General features: G+C 38.7%; 2 protein-coding genes across 3 annotated transcripts in view; both read left to right on the top strand.

The window, feature by feature from the left end:
• Positions 1 to 3,291, top strand: part of SUGP2 (SURP and G-patch domain containing 2) — a 28,219-nt gene extending 24,928 nt beyond the window's left edge. Inside the window, exon 10 of one of the 2 annotated variants that reach the window (XM_073324157.1) lies at positions 3,214 to 3,291. The gene's annotated coding sequence lies outside the window, so the exon portion shown is untranslated. Of the gene's footprint in view, positions 1 to 628; positions 713 to 3,213 lie in introns of those variants that run through there. The other variant, XM_073324160.1, reaches the window with a different exon arrangement.
• LOC140903219 (semaphorin-4E) lies at positions 686 to 19,368 on the top strand. Its single transcript, XM_073324164.1, has 13 exons — positions 686 to 774; positions 2,555 to 2,614; positions 3,218 to 3,312; positions 4,320 to 4,419; positions 5,778 to 5,888; positions 7,410 to 7,561; positions 7,906 to 8,081; positions 14,419 to 14,575; positions 14,965 to 15,187; positions 16,399 to 16,514; positions 16,996 to 17,162; positions 17,352 to 17,404; positions 18,436 to 19,368. Exons 2-13 carry the CDS (start codon positions 2,590 to 2,592, stop codon positions 19,218 to 19,220), a joined length of 2,160 nt encoding a protein of 719 aa, XP_073180265.1. The 5' UTR covers positions 686 to 774; positions 2,555 to 2,589; the 3' UTR covers positions 19,221 to 19,368.
• Positions 19,369 to 19,960: the final 592 nt, after the last annotated feature.

Consider the following 19,960-nt stretch of genomic DNA (forward strand, 5'->3'; position numbering starts at 1 on the left):
TGAAAGATGGTACTTTCAGGTTTCAGTGTAGCAGCCGTGTTAGTCTGTATTCGCACAAATACATGGTACTTTCAATAACACAGTTTCACCTAACACCAAGTTGAGGCATTGATTTTCAGCAAAGGATCAGAGAAAAGAATGCCATCAACTGCATAACCAACACATCTTTTGTCATCCCTTAGTATTTCCCCAACCAAGTACTGACACATCCCAAATCTACTTAACTTGTGAGATCTAATAGGTAGAAGAGTTTTTTGCTTTTCATGCAAAGAATCCTTTGCGATAATTTTGAAGACAACACAGTTTTCAACACCATTGGTCACTCTTTCTCCCAGATTCTTGTATGCATGTTCTGCTGTGATTTACCCTAACATTGAATCTAGTGGCTGGAGACTTTGGTGTCCAGTTAATAATGATTTTGTGTTGGTTATTTTTCTGTATAACAGTGGGAATAAAATATCCATATATAACTGAAAATTATTTAAAACACGATCCTGGAAAATGTGAATAAAATATAAGCCTTTGTCCCACTGCTATCCCTTTTTCAGTCTGATATTTTTGTTTCATGGCAATGGTATTTTAGTAGCAAATAATTTTTAAAATAACTTTATAACTTGTATGTTTTTAGATGGAAATATAAAAACTTTTATGAAACCAGGATTATCCAATTTTTCCACACTCTTGGTGAGTGAAGAAACTGATACCTTATTTGTCGGAGCCAGAGATGCTATATTTGCACTTGACTTGAATGACATCTCAAGAGAAATAGCCAGTGTAAGCTGAACAACTATTTATCCCTTCTTTTTAACTATTTATCCCTTCTTTTTAAAAAGCCTGTCTCGCTTAAGGTTATATTTTTTCTGAAATAATTTAATTTTCAGATCTTTAAAGACAACAAAGCAATGTCTTGCAACTGCTAGTATGAGATAGATGTTCAGTCCTATGATCTGGAGAATTACAACTCTCTGTGAAGTTTTTCCGGTAGGAATATTGGTCACTGTACTAATGAGGTTACAAATTCAGTGTAGTGCTTGGTGATGATAATGGACCTTTCAGATCTGGGAAAATGTAGACCAAAGGCCAAATCCTTACTCCTGTGACTGGCCCTTCTGCGAGTAGAGAGTTGAAAGCAGTAGGACTACTTAGGATTATTCACTTGAGTAAGAGTTTGCCAGATTGGGATCAATGTGCTTAATGCATATGAGCCCATGTTGTAATGACAATAAAAGTAAGGCCCGTTTTGTTTGTTTAGCTTCTCAGTGCTGCAAAGTGGTGAGCATCACTGAGTTGATTCAGAAATGAGATTGATCAGAACCTCAGTTGATTTACTCTCGTCCTTGCAGGATCAGGACCCAAGTCAGTTTAGTTAGTGATAAAGCTATGGGTTATAAAACCTCAGGGGTGCTGTTAGCAACACAGTAACTACCACTTAAAATCTCTTGGCTCTCAATCCACCAATGCCCTCATGTGGAACAATGACCTAAATGACATGATACGATTATTATTTTTGTTGAAATATTTTCATAAATCCAAGGCAAATAGATACCTCTGTTCAAGGTGGTAATATGCATCAGTCATTGCCTGCATGTCTCTTTGTAATTCCTGTTTTTGAAACTGAAGACACAACTGTGCCATGAAGCATTCAAATCTATAAAGTCTGCAGCCACTCAGAGTTAGCTCTACTGGATAGCATTGTATTATTTTTTTCTGTTGTACAGCTCTGTATCATACTGATTTGTGCCTTTAGACTGTAATAGTTTAATTTTTAAGATGCTGCGTACCCACAACTCTCACTGACTTCAAATGAAGTGGGTTTAATGATTCTTTTAGGTTCCTCTCTCATGAAACCTGTTTTGTGATATGGCATTTTTTTATGTAAATAATTTACAAGAATAGACGTGAAAGAACACCAAGATATTATGAGACATATATATTTAATACGATGTGAAAGACATGCCTTCTGAGGAGGAAGTTGCATATTCTGTGGGGTTTCTGTACAAACTGGGGCCCTCATCTTGTAAGCTGTTCCACGTGGGTGAATTCTACATGCCTCTGAAAAACCCCAATGAAAGTGAGGCATTTGCTCAAGCACAGCAATTTACAGGATTTGGGTGTGGCTGAGCATGTTGCAGAGTCTACAGGGGAAACTGCCTGCGCTTTGTGACATTCGCTACAATATTCTAATGATGTCATTAGATGTAATTCATTCATAAAATGTGCTTTTAGCATCTTGTGTCCCATGTGACAACCCAAAGATCTTCAGTAAAGACCAAATCCAGGAACTCCTTGCCCAATCAGAAAGCCCCTGCTTACATGGGGTCTGTGTTCTCCTGAGGGCACTTACCCCTGGGGTAACCCCTAAATCTAGCCCCATCTCCTCATTCAGTGGCACCACACCAGCCCCACTGCTAGGGGAACCTCCATGGAGGTGGCAGCTGGACTTGCTCCTTAAAGCAAAACCAAAATGTAGATTTATTTTGGTTTTGATTTTACATTAAGAATTTTTGACCAAAAATCACAGTGTGCTAAATATGGGATATATTTTGGGTTCCAGGAGTACTGGTTCGCAACAAGGGATAGACAATTGGAATGCGTTCGCAGAGGAAAGGACAAAGTAGGTAAAGTGTTTGTTTTCACTACCTACTTATTAAATAAGTTACCCTGTTGAGTAGCTTTTTAAAAACAATAAGCAAGTATATAGGAATCTGGTTCTGAAACTTCTATTCTTTTACGGTGACTGCTCTTCTCATACACCCCACTCTGCATGCACTCTGTCTTCCATTTATTTTCAGACTGTTGTCTCTTTGGCAATACCCTCTATCTGTATAGTGCTATGCATATTTAAGCCCTGATCCTGGAAAGCACTTTTACATGTGGACAGTAACACTGAAATCAATTGGGACAATGAAATCAAGTGGGAAATCAATTGGGATGTTCTTAACATGCTTTTCTGGGTCTGGGCTTTGCACAACTATATACATGATTAGTAATTTCTGTAAATTTCTGTAAACCTACTTTTAAGATCTGATATTGAAAATTATTGAGTATTAAAATTTGTGTTACTCTTTAATTTATCTGTTGAGCTTGAGTCCAGTGTATTTGGACACATTCTATGTGTTTTAAGGTCTTGTTTGCTTTTTGTGAAGGCACCTGGAAGCCTTCATGCACTCGCCGCTCTGGTATGAAAATTTACTATTATTTTTTCTGTTTCAGGTAGATTGCCGAAACTACATCCTCCTCCTTCATAAGATAAATGACACCAACTTATATGTTTGTGGAACCAATGCATTTTACCCAGCTTGTGATTACATGGTAAGCATTTTATATACTTAAATACACCCTTACTGCATGTGCATATAATTGTTTGAATAGTATGGTAGATCTTTAAGCACCTTTCCAAGTAATGTTCCTATGGAAAATTAGTATTCATTATTTTATTGTAATTATTTTCAATTTAAAAAATTAATTATTTTTAATGTATGATTGGTCATACTGAAACAAATTTAGCAGCAACATTAAGTGCTTGCGTTATGACTTCTGTATTTTTCATCTTTTGCTAGAAAGTTTTATTTCTGGAAACAGTAATTGTCGTTTCTTATTTTGTTGCCTTATCTCTGTGCATGTATTTCTGAATGCTTTTCATGTTTACTTACTGTATGTATATTTCACTATTCTTAGGTCTTTCCTTTGTTCATCTAATCTAGTTTTTCTTTGAACAAATTTTGTTTAAAAATAAAAGTTAAAACAGGATTACATTTCAGTTGAGTGCCAGGAACACCAATCAGGCTATATAAATAATAATTAATAAATGCTGACAGTAGGCTGCAAATCAGATGAATGCTATATTTTCACCAAATGCACATATAAGAGCCTAGCTTTATATTTGAAGTTACTTTCTCACATAGCAGGCAACTTATAAAGACTGAGAGCTTCGCTGAGGTGGTACTTGTACCAGATTTTAGAGAATTTGCAGTGTTACTCCCAGTAGAAGAGCATGCATTGTAAAAAGAAATACATTTTCCAAACCAAAATGTATTTACTTGGTTTCTTATCCTCCACATAATCTCAGCAGATTTAAACTCCGACTCTGGGCAGGGTGTTTCAACAGTGGCCAATTAATTGAAAGAGGAGTTTTCATAGTAGTTAATTAAAAACAAAGAAGCCCAGAAAAAATAGACTGGATACATTTCTATTTGTACAAATACTCATATTTCCATATTCACTCCATGATTATTCTCTTTTAAAATAAATTGTTAATCATTTTATTTTATCAGATGTGATTCTTGCTTTCAGCTTGATAGAATGATTGTTTACAACAGGTCATCAACAGCACAGATATTCATCTGCAAGGGAAAGCCGAAGAAAGCAGAGGAAGATGTCCTTTTGAACCTACTCTGAAGTATGCTTCTCTGTTAGTTGGTATGTTTTGGGAATTCCGTGTAAGACTAAATCATTTTTCACAGCTAATCACAACTGTCAACTACTATGATCCTAATTGGATGTCTGTGCATGTTCATGAAGTGTTAACCTCTGATCTGTTGTTTAAAAGTTGGAAGAGAACACAGATTAAACTATTATATGAAAAACTAAATGGAGCTGTTTTTAGTGCATTGCTATATGTATCTCCTTTTTGGCCTCTGCTGGCTCATTGATAGGGACTTTTTCAGAAAGATTAATTGCTAATGATTTTCTTAGTATGACTCTTGCATCCATATCTGATATCCTTGAATCTAGCTGCTTACTCTTGAATTTTATAGGTTTCAGATGTTTGAAGGTCATACAGGCACTGGGCAATCTTTCAGAAAGCCACATGGAAAAGATTTTCTTCCTTGTGCAAAAACTACCCTTGAATGAATGAATTCAATGTCTCTTAGCAACATTTGAGATTACCAGAGTGGTCGTCTGGGTCACTTCTCTGAGAGTCCACCTAGCAATTGTTGACTTTCAAACATTCATTGTCTGTTTTGTCCTTTGCCTATTAAACCATGTGCTTAAAGTATTCATATATTTATCCTTTGATCTTACTGGAACTTTAAATTCATGTTGCATCCTCTCCATGTCAACCCATTTTGGACCTATGCACAAATTCAGAGTGAAATCTGTTTTTAAGAGACTGCTCAAGGGACTGACATAAAGTTGCTTAAAAAGAGGTGACCTTCAAATAATGATAAAACAGATTTATACTTGATAGGTTTGGGGGATATTTGGCTGTTTCTTAAGAAAACAAGCTGCCTAACAGGACTGATGTCTGGTGTACATAGTTCTCTATGATTCATTCTAAATGGTGATGAGGATAAATATAGAGCTCAAACAGCAATGTTGTTCACATTTTCCTGTTAACTCTTCTTAAGGTCCACTCTAGGGGCCTACAGATACTCTGAACAATATCGGTGTATAAAAGTTTCACATTTAGAGATTTTCAGTTACAAGCCACATGTAACTTCCAGCTAGTTGAGCCTTGATTCATTTTAGACAAATGTCTACAAAGCCAACAAAATACCTTTCTGCCCCAACATCTTACGCTCTTACGGACCTAATTCTGCATGGTGCTGCGTGGACTCAACTCCTAATCAATTCTGTAGGAACTGAGGGTGTTCAGCACCTTGCAAGACCAGCACCCTAGACTTTTCAGCAGGTAAAATCATAGCTATACCTGCTCCTCAGGTTACTTTTGCTATAAACATTTGCATGTGATAAATACATGTAACTTATGACCATTCCTTTGCATTGTAAAAAAAAGTATTTTTTGTAATTTTATTTCTTTAAACTCTTCACAGATAGTGCATTTTATTCAGCCACTTCAAACAACTTCTTGGGCACTGAACCTATTATACTTCGCAGTTTGAGAAACAATCTAAGGACAGAGTTTAAAGCATCTTGGCTAAATGGTAAGATGTTTTTTACCTATTTTAGCCCCTGCAGGGAAAATATTCCATCTTTGCTTGATTTTTTTTAACTCAAAATTAAGAACTGCACCCATGTTTCTTCCCAGTGCAGAGTTCTGAAAGTCTAATGTGGGATACTCCCCCTCGCCATATATAAACAGTGACATGTAATTTAAATCTTTGTTTTTAAATGCAGCTGCCATTTTTAAGATGCCTGCTGAAAAGTGACATAGTTTATGACTCTGGAAGCATGGGAGCCAAATGTTAGATCATAATTATTTTCCATCTTTCTCAATACTGGTATAAAATTCAGTTGAATTTTATTTTATTATGAAACTTTTTAATATGTTAACACCTGTAACGTTTGTTGGTTACTGAATAAGTATCACAATAAAGCAGAGGCTGGTTTAGGATCTCATCCCAATTCTGTCAGTATTGTAACTAACAACCCTCTTTGATAAGCACAGGCAGCAGTAGATTTAGCAAAACAGATTGTGTGTGTGTATTTCAGATAAAATTTATATCTGATACACAGTAACAAGTGCTTCACACTGTGAACAGTGTACCAAGCAAAAACTGGTTGGTGCAGCTTTTTTCTAATCACCTTCCATGGCATGCTAGACTCCACTAATTAATATAGGAGAGGCAAACAAAATGCAAATAGACAAGCATCAGTAATGGATTTCAATATTTCTCTAGTCCTGTTATTAGTAAACACCATAGATCTTAAGGCATCTTTGTAGGAATTGCTACAGTTTATTATATCAACTTTTATTCAGGTCCTAAACTTAAAGACAAATAAATTGCTAAAAAAGTCAGATGTTGACTTTGAATTTCATAGTTTCTTCAGAATTAAGTCTGTCACTCCCATCTTTAACTCACTTCATCTTGCATGTCTGTATTGCAGGGTCTGTAAACACAAAACCTATTCTAGGCATGATCGCTTTTGTGGAGTGTTGCTTTTTTACTTCTTTAGGCCCCTTTATTGTCCATAAAATGGTTCCTCTCTCCATGCAAACCTTATTCTGCATAAAATTGGAAGGGAGATAGATGAGCATTAAACTTGTCCATAAATCTTTACTTTATGAAATGTAAAAGGTTCTCATTTAGCATTGGTGGTAGTAAATTTCATCTCCTGCAAAAGGTTTATCTAGGCATCTGTGTACTTCTGTCTGTCTGAAATTAATATTTATTGATTTTGATATGTCCAGAAAAAGCAAGCTCCTAAATTGAGGACTAAAGATAAAAGTGATCTTATAATTAAGGACTATGGTGAAGAGGCAATTAGTAGTCCATTTTCATTTATGTAAACATATTTTTTAACCCTTTCATAGATTTTATTTTTAAAATTGTGTACTAACTCGTAAGTTCTTTCCAGTCCTTTCCTTTCCCACTGTTCTAAGAAAACATTATTTTACTACAGTTTTTTAAAAAAAATAACTTTTGATATGTATGGTATTTCATTGCCTTTTGTTCTCTACATTAGAAAAAAACTGTTGCATTATGTGTATTTATATATTCCAGAGCCCAGCTTTGTCTATATGGATATGGTGCAGGAAAGTGAATCTAATCCAGATGGAGATGATGATAAAATTTATGTGTTCTTCACTGAAACAGCTGTTGAATTTGAATTCTATGACAAACTCCTGGTGTCAAGAATTGCTCGTGTCTGCAAAGTTAGTATTTGTATTATAGTAATTTTGTTTAAAGTATGTAAGTAGTTTAGATAGAGCTTCATGGCAGAATGAGCAAACATGGTTCCATCTGCATTGTCCATCTTTCCAATTAAAATTCTACTGCCAGGCTTCTAAAATTGAACTTACTTCATCCTCCTTCCAGACTCTTCAGAACCCCCTGTTCAAACCTCCCTATAACATTCAAATCTTTTGGCTTTGAAAATTCAGATTTGCGTAGGAAGTCAGAACAAGCCCTTGTGTGACAGTGCTACCAAGTCTGTTTATGTGAGTGAAATCAGCCTGCTCTATAAACTCTAAAGTGATGACACTTTCCCTTCATACAGGGTGATCTTGGTGGAAAACGCATATTGCAGAAAAGATGGACATCATTTTTAAAATCCAGACTTACCTGTTCCGTTCCAGAATCAAATTTCCAGTTTAATATTGTTCAGGATGTCTTTTTACTTAAGAGAGCAGACTGGCGGGAAAGCATGTTTTATGGGATTTTTACTCAACAATGGTAAGATACAAGAAATGCATCTATTACTAACATTTTGAAGTAGTTTTTCAAAGCAGAGGTTGGGTTTGTGTATCTGAATTGTTTTCAGATATTTTCTAAACCTAAATGTAAAAGCTTTCTGGTACATGAATTGCTGCTGCATTAGATTCAGCCCCTAAGCAAAGCTTTTCTATTGTGGTTCATTCTATAAGAAAGTTCTTCTTGGAGTGCTTGTCTATATATATATTCCACTCTTAGTGCCCCCATGCACTCCAGGTCAGTGTCTTTTGGCCAGCAGTGTCTGTTGGAGTTGTGCATGGGCTATGCCTGTCTTCATACTCACATAGTGAGAGCATAAAGGTCAGAGCTGGCCAACCGCCATTCAGTTCCTTCTCATTACCCATGGCGGGGAAAGAGAGCTCCCCAGTGTCCATGTCTTGATGCATCGCTTTTTCCTAATCTTTACTTAATTGTCTATATAGTTGCCTGTTGGAAAACTTTGGGTAGTTTAGGGAGTTTTTATCTGCCTTATTTGCTGTTTCATTTCCTCATTTTCTTGGTACTGTGGCTTGGAAATGTCCCATTCTGAGTCATTCAATTTTAAGTATTGCCTCTCATAAAAGGCAGCAATTCCAACATGGAGGAAGCATCAAGATCTGATGCTTCTTTTGGTAGAGCTGTACTGCAATCTTTGTCCACGTAGACTTCAAGCATCTGCCTCTTCATATCAGGTCACTGTTCCAGAGTCACCAAGAGTGGAATATATATGGACAAGCACTCAGAGAAGATAGAAAAGTTACTTACCTTTACAGTAACTGGAGTTTTTAAAGATGTGGTGTCCCCATATATACTCTACAATCTGCCCTCCTTCCCTGCTATTGGGGAGTGCTATAACACCTGGATTCTGCTATGGCGATGGAAATGAATGGCAGTTGGGTCCGTTCCACTCTTTATGTCTTCCCCATGTATGGCTCCAACAGACACTTGTGGCCAAAAGGCTCCGGTCTTGAGCACATGGGGCATGTGCACACCGAGAGTGGAATATACATGGACAACACATCTCAAAGAACTCCAGTTACGATAAAGGTAAATAACATTTTTGCCTGTCGCTTTGAGGTGCATTGTTTAGTTATTTGCATCATAAAAGATAAAACTGTTTTGTTTATGTTTTTCATTTCCATCCCCTATCAAGTCAAACTGCATTTGGAAATTGATTTCATTGAAGATATAATCTTTCTTTTTGTTTTTATTATATGAGGAAATTATATTATAATAATTAATATAATAATAAACAGATTATGAAAGTACCTGAAGGTTGCTATTATCACCAGAATCAACAATGAATTCAAATCCATCCTCTGTTGTAGAGCTTCTAAACTTTTTGTCTCTTGTTACAACCAAGTTTATGTGAATTTGGATTAGTTGTGAACCCTTCATATAGACTGTAAACTCTTTGGGGTAGGCGTTGTCTTTCACTGTGTGTTTGTACAGTGCATAGCACATAGAATCATAGAATATCAGGGTTGGAAGGGACCCCAGAAGGTCATCTAGTCCAACCCCCTGCTCAAAGCAGGACCAATTCCCAGTTAAATCATCCCAGCCAGGGCTTTGTCAAGCCTGACCTTAAAAACCTCTAAGGAAGGAGATTCTACCACCTCCCTAGGTAACGCATTCCAGTGTTTCACCACCCTCTTAGTGAAAAAGTTTTTCCTAATATCCAATCTAAACCTCCCCCACTGCAGCTTGAGACCATTACTCCTCGTTCTGTCATCTGCTACCATTGAGAACAGTCTAGAGCCATCCTCTTTGGAACCCCCTTTCAGGTAGTTGAAAGCAGCTATCAAATCCCCCCTCATTCTTCTCTTCTGCAGGCTAAACAATCCCAGCTCCCTTAGCCTCTCCTCATAACTCATGTGTTCCAGTCCCCTAATCATTTTTGTTGCCCTTCGCTGGACTCTCTCCAATTTATCCACATCCTTCTTGAAGTGTGGGGCCCAAAACTGGACACAGTACTCCAGATGAGGCCTCACCAATGTCGAATAGAGGGGAACGATCACGTCCCTCGATCTGCTCGCTATGCCCCTACTTATACATCCCAAAATGCCATTGGCCTTCTTGGCAACAAGGGCACACTGCTGACTCATATCCAGCTTCTCGTCCACTGTCACCCCTAGGTCCTTTTCCGCAGAACTGCTGCCTAGCCATTCGGTCCCTAGTCTGTAGCTGTGCATTGGGTTCTTCCGTCCTAAGTGCAGGACCCTGCACTTATCCTTATTGAACCTCATCAGATTCCTTTTGGCCCAATCCTCCAATTTGTCTAGGTCCTTCTGTATCCTATCCCTCCCCTCCAGTGTATCTACCACTCCTCCCAGTTTAGTATCATCCGCAAATTTGCTGAGAGTGCAATCCACACCATCCTCCAGATCATTTATGAAGATATTGAATAAAACCGGCCCCAGGACCGACCCTTGGGGCACTCCACTTGATACCGGCTGCCAACTAGACATGGAGCCATTGATCACTACCCGTTGAGCCCGACAATCTAGCCAGCTTTCTACCCACCTTATAGTGCATTCATCCAGCCCATACTTCCTTAACTTGCTGACAAGAATACTGTGGGAGACAGTGTCAAAAGCTTTGCTAAAGTCAAGAAACAATACATCCACTGCTTTCCCTTCATCCACAGAACCAGTAATCTCATCATAAAAGGCGATTAGATTAGTCAGGCATGACCTTCCCTTGGTGAATCCATGCTGGCTGTTCCTGATCACTTTCCTCTCATGCAAGTGCTTCAGGATTGATTCTTTGAGGACCTGCTCCATGATTTTTCCAGGGACTGAGGTGAGGCTGACTGGCCTGTAGTTCCCAGGATCCTCCTTCTTCCCTTTTTTAAAGATTGGCACTACATTAGCCTTTTTCCAGTCATCCGGGACTTCCCCGGTTCGCCACGAGTTTTCAAAGATAATGGCCAATGGCTCTGCAATCACAGCCGCCAATTCCTTCAGCACTCTCGGATGCAACTCGTCCGGCCCCATGGACTTGTGCACGTCCAGCTTTTCTAAATAGTCCCTAACCACCTCTATCTCCACAGAGGGCTGGCCATCTCTTCCCCATTTTGTGATGCCCAGCGCAGCAGTCTGGGAGCTGACCTTGTTAGTGAAAACAGAGGCAAAAAAAGCATTGAGTACATTAGCTTTTTCCACATCCTCTGTCACTAGGTTGCCTCCCTCATTCAGTAAGGGGCCCACACATTCCTTGGCTTTCTTCTTGTTGCCAACATACCTGAAGAAACCCTTCTTGTTACTCTTGACATCTCTGGCTAGCTGCAGCTCCAGGTGCGATTTGGCCCTCCTGATATCATTCCTACATGCCCGAGCAATATTTTTATACTCTTCCCTGGTCATATGTCCAACCTTCCACTTCTTGTAAGCTTCTTTTTTATGTTTAAGATCCGCTAGGATTTCACCATTAAGCCAAGCTGGTCGCCTGCCATATTTACTATTCTTTCGACTCATCGGGATGGTTTGTCCCTGTAACCTCAACAGGGATTCCTTGAAATACAGCCAGCTGTCCTGGACTCCTTTCCCCTTCAAGTTAGTCCCCCAGGGGATCCTGGCCATCCGTTCCCGGAGGGAGTCGAAGTCTGCTTTCCTGAAGTCCAGGGTCCGTATCCTGCTGCTTACCTTTCTTCCCTGCGTCAGGATCCTGAACTCAACCAACTCATGGTCACTGCCTCCCAGATTCCCATCCACTTTTGCTTCCCCCACTAATTCTACCCGGTTTGTGAGCAGCAGGTCAAGAAAAGCGCCCCCCCTAGTTGGCTCCTCTAGCACTTGCGCCAGGAAATTGTCCCCTACGCTTTCCAAAAACTTCCTGGATTGTCTATGCACCGCTGTATTGCTCTCCCAGCAGATATCAGGAAAATTAAAGTCACCCATGAGAATCAGGGCATGCGATCTAGTAGCTTCCGCGAGCTGCCGGAAGAAAGCCTCATCTACCTCATCCCCCTGGTCCGGTGGTCTATAGCAGACTCCCACCACTACATCACTCTTGTTGCACACACTTCTAAACTTAATCCAGAGACACTCAGGTTTTTCTGCAGTTTCGTACCGGAGCTCTGAGCAGTCATACTGCTCCCTTACATACAGTGCTACTCCCCCACCTTTTCTGCCCTGCCTGTCCTTCCTGAACAGTTTATAACCATCCATGACAGTACTCCAGTCATGCGAGTTATCCCACCAAGTCTGTTATTCCGATCACGTCATAGTTCCTTGACATCACCAAGACCTCCAGTTCTCCCTGCTTGTTTCCAAGGCTTTGTGCATTTGTATATAAGCACTTGAGATAACCTGTTGATCGCCCCTCATTCCCAGTATGAGGCAGGAGCCCTCCCCTCACAGACATTCCTGCCTGTGCTTCCTCCCGGTATCCCGCTTTCCCACTTACCTCAGGGCTTTGGTCTCCTTCCCCCGGTGAACCTAGTTTAAAGCCCTCCTCACTAGGTTAACTAGCACAGTGTGACCCTGATTTTGGTTGAGCCTTCTAGAGTAGACAATACTGTAATACTAATACTAAAGTAAATAATTACAAATAATGTAATCCTTTACAAATAATGTAGCTATTTAGCCAGTCCTAGTTATTTATATCCTAGGTTTATATCTATCGCTTCCAGCTGGTGAAGTAGCCATTCCAGGGTCTATATGTTCACTGCCTTCCCTCCAATGGTAACTTGTCTCTAATGAATGCAGATTAATCTCAGAATTCAGAATTGAGCTCTCACTTTAGTGTTAATGGCCTGATTGCAGCCATTTGTCAGGGACTCAGAGTAAGAATTGATCATTTATTGCACATATTTAAATGGAACAGACTTGTTTAGTTTGATCTGACTGAGCTAACACTGCCATTTGCTGAAGCTAGGTGTTTTCAACCTCTGGGCTAAAGCTTTTAGTTGAAGACCAGCCAAGAGCTTTGCCAATCCAGACACTTGAGTTATGCTTTCTCCGTCAGGCTGGTGGAAAAATTAAAACTAACTAAACTTAAATTGACATTGCTTATCACTTAGGTAGACCAAAACCCTGACTTCTTCCTTTGTTGTTTCATCTACCAAATGAAACAGCTGTCCTTCCAAGATTCAGGATAAGCAGTACCCTCATGAGAGGAAACCACTGCAAGTTGAAGTACCCTTCTTCCAAATGCAGCATCTGTCAAAGCCCACTTGTCTAATCTAGTACTTTCTGAAAATAAAAACAGGACTCCAAGCTATGCTTTTACTGCTGATGAATTTGATCTTACTCTGTGTGTGTATGTGTTCTATAATATAATATAATTAATTAATTAATAAAGGGGCGCAGACAAAATGTACCAGCAGCAGAACTATGCATATCAGAGGGTACCACTGGCAAAATAATCATGAAAAGGTAGCTTTGGTGGTTTGTAAAGGCATCAAAACCCTGAGATTGATATCCAGATCAGTGGAAGTTGCATTACTTTGCCACTGTATCAGTTTATGCCTACTGCATAATTTACACCACCATTCACATCACCACAGATTTTGGCCCATAATGTGCATAAGTGGGATTCTGCAAGGGCTCATCTTAAATTTCATATTCTGATTGTGGAAACAGTCACTTATCACTTGAAATCCATGATGCTGAAGACTCTCTCTATTTACCTAGTTTGTTTTCTCAAGGGTTAGTATAGCTATGAGCATCTTCTGCATGGGTTAGAGAGGGGGCCACATTCTGCTTTCAGTTACATCCGTGTAAATCCAGAGTAACTCAAGTAACTGGAGTCTCTCTGGATTTACACCAGTATTACTGAGGCAAGAACCTGACCCAAAGCCCCCAATTCACTTGTAATCCATTTAACCTTTCAGACTTAATTTCAGACTTAAGACTGGATGCAAAGGGGAAAGACGTACTTTCTAACAGGATGAAATAATGGGGTTTGGGAAGGAGAGAATTATATATAAAAAGTGGAGAGCAGAAAGTGAGAAACTGACTAACCACGATGCTTAGACCTGTCTGCTTGCTGTCACCTGATTTATCTTTGAAGTGTAAAGAACTAGTCTTAAGATGTACATCCCCTAGGCTGTTTTTATTTATTTGGAGAATATTACTTGATTTTTAACAAAATACATATTTTTAATATAATCCTTTACACAGTGTCTTTTTTTCCTAAGCCTTTCTCAGTAAATCACAAGAACAGTGATTGACACTATTTATGGATATATATTCACTAACCCTAAAGAGCAAATAGCAACATGCACTATGAAAAGCAAGTTGTTTTTACAGCCTTCCCTTCTGTAAGGGCAAAATAACTCACTCACATTTTCTCTTTCTTCTTTTTCACCTTCAAGGGGAAGGTTGGATATTTCTGCAGTTTGTGCATTCAGTATGAAAACTGTTCAAGAAGTCTTTGCCAAAGGAAACTATAAAGGGCCAGTGACTGTGGAACATTCCCATGTTAAATGGATGGTGTTCAGGGGAGAAGTGCCACTCCCACGTCCCGGTGCTGTAAATACTCATTTACTCTCTTCTAAAGAAAACGTTCTCTTTATTTTCTTTTCTGCTAGAGAATTACTAGTCCAAATTTTGCCAGTGTAGATGCAGTTCTATGGCCAGCACAGAGACATCTTTCCCCCATCCCAGGTCAGGTCTGTGTGTGTGTGAAGGCCCCCTAAGAAGGCACTCCTCCTACTCAACTCCACCACAAGGTTTAGGTAGTGCGACTATCCTTATACAGGTCTTCAGCACCCAGGTGAATTCCATTCATAGTGAATGATGGATTCCCATTGTGGAAGTTGTGTAGAAATAGCTAAAAGATTAGTACACAGTAACAGTTGTCTGTAAATTGGTGGAATATAAAAATGGTTGTAATCATGTTTGTTGTACATTGTTTCTAGTGCATTGATAATTTTGCCCGGAGTATTGGATACAACACTTCTCTTGATTTGCCTGATAAAATTCTGCAGTTTGTTAGAGACCACCCTTTAATGGATAATGCTGTAAATCCAGTTGGTGATAGGCCAGTGCTACTGAAAAGAGGTTCAAATTATACCAGGATTGTAGTAGACAGACTCACTGGCCTAGATAAAAAAACATATGATGTCCTGTTTATAGGAACAGGTAAGTGGTTTTATTTTAGAGGGTGGGGGGAAAGATTTATTACGGAGGCATTTGTTTTAGAATTTTTTTCTGAGCCTTCAAAAAGTAAAACGATCTACCAACTCCTAATAATGCACCAAAAATCCTTCGTCTTAATTTACCACTTTGTAATGTATCAGACAGCAACCAGGCAGGGGGTTTTATATAATGGACCTGCAGTTTCCTTTTTCCTCCAAGTTATGTTTCTAGCTGAACTGCTTTATTTCCCTAGTGTAAGATACTGTGTATTGTATGAGGACAAATTTAATCCTATGGGCCCTCTTTCAGCAAACCTCTTACTGCTTGAATCAGTGGGATTTGAGTGGAGCTTTGCTGAATTGAAGCCATTGTGTTTGCAGTTAGATAAATGTAAATTTTGAGTGTAGACCAGGCCTTAGTGTCATGTTCAATGAATGGTGTTTTATTGTCTGTTTCTTTCCTTTTTAAAGCTTGTGTAGATATAGTTCATAACCTATCTTATCATTAGCTTTATTCAGAATAATAATTTTCTTTGTAACCTCACTGTTCGTTTTGTTTTGGTCAGGAAGTCTGCAATGATAGCTATTTTCTACTTAAACACTTTTCAATTGTAATATAGAATAACGTAGCACTTAAAAATATATCAAGGCTTTCAAAAAAATTGTCATGGAAATGTCCCATGCAGGCTTTCCCAAGCAAAATGGGCCTTACCTGGGACACAAGTGGTACACAGAACTTGCTAGCTCTCTGCACATGGGTGAATCTCTCATAGAGTGAAGGGACTTCTGGTCAAGGCTATTACCAAAAGCCATGAATACCTTGAAGGAAAGGTTAAGATTTTTGTATAAGTGCTTGGGGTGCAGAAGCTGACTTTCCAGTTTGGAATTTCCAGCCCAGTTCCTAGGTAAAGTGTGTGTTTGTTTTGTTGGACATTGAGGATCTGTTTGGAAATCTTCCATATCAGAAGAGCCTCAATGTAGGGAAATCTTCCAAAATCAGGAACTGCTCCGTTTCTTAAAAAATTACTTACTTACTTACTTACCAGAAAGCGAATGGGGAAAATATTGCTGTTGAACATTTAGGAAATTTCTTGTCCTCAAGATTTGTTTTCTAAATCTCTAGAAAAGGCTGATGAATTTTAAAACTGAAGTGAAAATGCTGTTATGCTATGTTTGAACATGTTTCTCTTCAAAAATACATTTCATTTTATGCAGATAATGGATATTTGCATAAGGCTCTCAACTGTGACGGGGAAATGTTCATTATGGAAGAGATACAGCTGTTTCAATCCCCAGAGCCTGTACAATCTCTCAAACTGTCTTCCAGAAAGGTAGATCCTCTGTCTCTGCATATGCAAAGGGATTGGTGTAATGGTATGCTTCAGGCCTTCCTCTTTTTACACTGTACATCTGGATTTTCAATGTTATGTGTATACTACATACTCTTCTCTAGCATCACACTGATTAATAATAAAAGCATATGTGAGATTTTGTCTGTGGAAGTAGATTCTTTTGCATTTTAATATAACTGAAACAAACTTTCAAACACACATTTGGCAGTTTATATCACTTTTAGTCAAAATTAATTCCCAAAGTTTTCATAAAGACTGTAATCTCTTCAGGCCAGGAATCTTGTCTTTTCGTTTGTTCTGCAAAGCACTGTGTATATTCACATGCTCTTTCATTAGTAATCTATTATTTCAAAGTATATAGTTGATTTATTGTCAAATCACAGAAGTTGCTGTCCGCATGCCATAAAGTTTAAAAACTCTCACAGTACTATAAAATAACAGCTCAATACTGCATTTCTAGGGCCTGCTGTATGTAGGGTCTCCATCCCAAGTGGTACAACTCCCTGTTTCAGTATGCAGCCGATATAAACACTGCTTGGATTGTGTTTTGGCAAGGGATCCTTACTGTGCATGGTCTGAGTCTTTTGAGAAGTGTGTTCTCGTGGCTAATCAAACAGGAGCCTTGAAGTAAGTCCAAAGATATTGCTTGAGGTCCATACCGGAGATTATATTTATTTTGCTTTTTAAATTCAGTTCTACAAGTCAGTAAAATGTAACAAAACCAGGATGTATTCTATAGCTAATGTCCTGAAAGTTTGAACATTTTTTACATGCCTTCATGGTGTATTTCTTTTATTCATCTCTCTCTTCCTCCAGGGATTTAATTCAGAGTGTTAAAAATGGTGATGCTTCCAGATGTCCTAAAGTAGGTAAGTGAACATTTATCTTTAACAAAATATTGTTGAAATATAGTACAAAATTAAAATAATTCTAGCATGTGGGTCATATATCTGTGGTCATTGAAATGCCTGATATTTTAGCTAAATTAAAATACAACAGGGGTAAAAACTATATTGATTTTTGACAAGAAAATGCTGAGCTGATTTGGCTTGTTCTTAAAGGTTTTGAACTTGGGGTCAGGATATTCTAGTTCAGACTGAAACCACTAATCTCATGAGAAGCAGAAAATGTGAGCCATGACTTTTGAGGCTGTTGGTATGTTTCTTCCCATACTACAGAAGTCACGTGGAACATAAGAAGTCCTGTTAACTCTGTCACTGTGACTGACATTTGGTATTTCTCTGCAGAAATACAACTCAAATAGTCAACTATTTAAAAAAAACCTGCTGGTTCAGAGAGAGACATTTTAAAATATGAATTTGTGATTAATTTTTAAAACATTTTTAATTTTTAAATGTTTGCAGGATTAGGGACTTTAATCTTCAACTGCACTGAAAACTAAGAGTCAGCTATTGCAGATTATAGGTCATGAGTGTAATGTGGTAAAGTCGAAAGCATTTGTATCCTCAAAGCCGTGTCCAAGCAATATCTAATCCTCACAACTGCTCTGTGATGATAGAATAGCAAGTGTGCAAATTGGGTGTAGAAATTGAGGCACAGAAAGGTGAAGAGATTTACTCAAAGCTACATACTGTGTTAGTCTGTGGCAAAGTGAGAATTTAAACTCAAGTTCCTGAATTCCAGCCCATGTTCAGACTGTTAGATATCACTGGGAATAAGGCCAGCCAGAATCAATCTGTGCTATCATGCCCTTTTAGCAGATGGGAGGAGACAGTTAAATCTGTCGATTTCTCTAGTTTATTAACGCACCTTAAAACACTCACGGTCCTTTGAGTCATGTTCCTTAATTAATCGTGATGTTTCTTTGAACATATATTTGGCCAGGCAGGTTAAACTAAGGCTTCATTGTTTTTAATTAAACCACCCTTCACAATTTCAGGAAATAATGTCAGAAACTGTCCCGTTATCATTGGCAACAGTGTTCATCTTAAATGTGCGCCCATGTCCAACCTGGCTAGGATGGTGTGGAAGTTCAATGGGAGCAGTCTTCAGGCAGAAGATTCTAAATACCTGCTTTATGATGGAGGAATAGTCATATTTAATGTGACCGTGGCTGATGCTGGATTTTATGACTGCCATTCTGTAGAGAGAGCTAATGGGAAAGAATTCCCTGTTACTGTGGCTAGCTACGTTCTGTATACCCAAAAGGACAGCGTTTTCATTATTACTAAGAATTACACCACAAATCAACCAAATGCAGACACAACTCTGAAGGTTAAATCTTTGGTATCATCTTCCTTGCTGACTGACCCAGCAAAACAAAAATCCCTGGAAGACCAAAAAGAGAAGCTTATTTTAAAACTCTTCGGAGCTGGATTTGCACTCCTTTTTTCTTCCTTGCTGGTTTGGAACTTTTGCAAAGGCCATCTGTCTGTGCCTTGGAAGAGCAGAGAAAGAAGCTCAAAAACAGCAAATGCAGATTGTTTGCCAGGTCCAACATTGGCTACGGAGGGGTCGGGTGCTGTGAGGAAAAGTTCAGCCACGCGAACGAACACCTCCACTGTTAATGAATCAGTACCGCTTGTGAGCTCTCCCTCAGAAGAGGAATGCAGCGCTAATGTACAACACAACACAAGTCTCACAAAGAGATCTGGGACTTGCAGCTCACAAAGCTGTTTGGTTGAGGATGAGACAATGTTTCCTATTGAGGAATGTGGAATGTAAAGTTTTAGTAGGAATCACAAGCCCAAATCTAGTGAGCCAAGCAGTCTAAACATAAATTCATTTCCAGTTGCTGCTTTTCAAAAAGATAGTTACATCAGTTTTTGTTATTTTTTTAATGTGTTGCAAGAATAAACATTTGTTAAAAGTTGGTATTGAGCTCCTTTTTTGTAACACTGTGTGTTGCTGCACCATTATAGACATTAAAACTTCAAAAAGAAAAGGAGGATTTGTGGCACCTTAGAGACTAACAAATTTATTTGAGCATAAGCTTTCGTGAGCTACAGCTCCCTTCATCGGAACTGTTAATAATCTTTAGCACTTAAATAGTGCTTTTCACCTTCAGAGGGTGTCTATTTACTCTACAAATACCACCTTATTAAGTCTTCCAGTGTCCCTGTGAAGTAGGTATTATCCCCATTGTACGAATGAGATTAAAGGACATGCTCATGGACACAGATGGAATCAGTGTCAGATCTGTGGATTAGAGATTATAAATTCCTAGCTAATCGTGTGCTCACACCACTGACCACAAAGCCTCCGTCTCTCTCTTCTTAGGTCTTTAAATCTTCAAGGCATTGTACACACGTTAACTTAAGTTCCTAATGTATTTTAATTACCTTCTTTACAAGATATCTCTCCCTGTCATAAACAGCCTCATGCCCCAGTTCATGTACTGCATAGCTGATGCAAATATATTACCTCAGAGCATGGCCAAAATCCAGGTTACCATAACCCTGTTT

This window comes from Lepidochelys kempii, chromosome 25 (genome assembly GCF_965140285.1).
Source record: "Lepidochelys kempii isolate rLepKem1 chromosome 25, rLepKem1.hap1, whole genome shotgun sequence".
Classification (NCBI taxonomy): domain Eukaryota; kingdom Metazoa; phylum Chordata; order Testudines; family Cheloniidae; genus Lepidochelys; species Lepidochelys kempii.

What these genes read in the sequence shown, in the direction of transcription:
- LOC140903219 (XM_073324164.1), top strand. Translation starts at nt 2,590, where the DNA reads ATGCGTTCGCAGAGGAAAGGACAAA. An exon ending in GTATGCTTCTCTGTTAGTTG is followed by an intron (nt 4,420 to 5,777) that starts GTATGTTTTGGG and finishes AACTCTTCACAG; the next exon opens with ATAGTGCATTTTATTCAGCC. An exon ending in TAAAGCATCTTGGCTAAATG is followed by an intron (nt 5,889 to 7,409) that starts GTAAGATGTTTT and finishes TATATATTCCAG; the next exon opens with AGCCCAGCTTTGTCTATATG.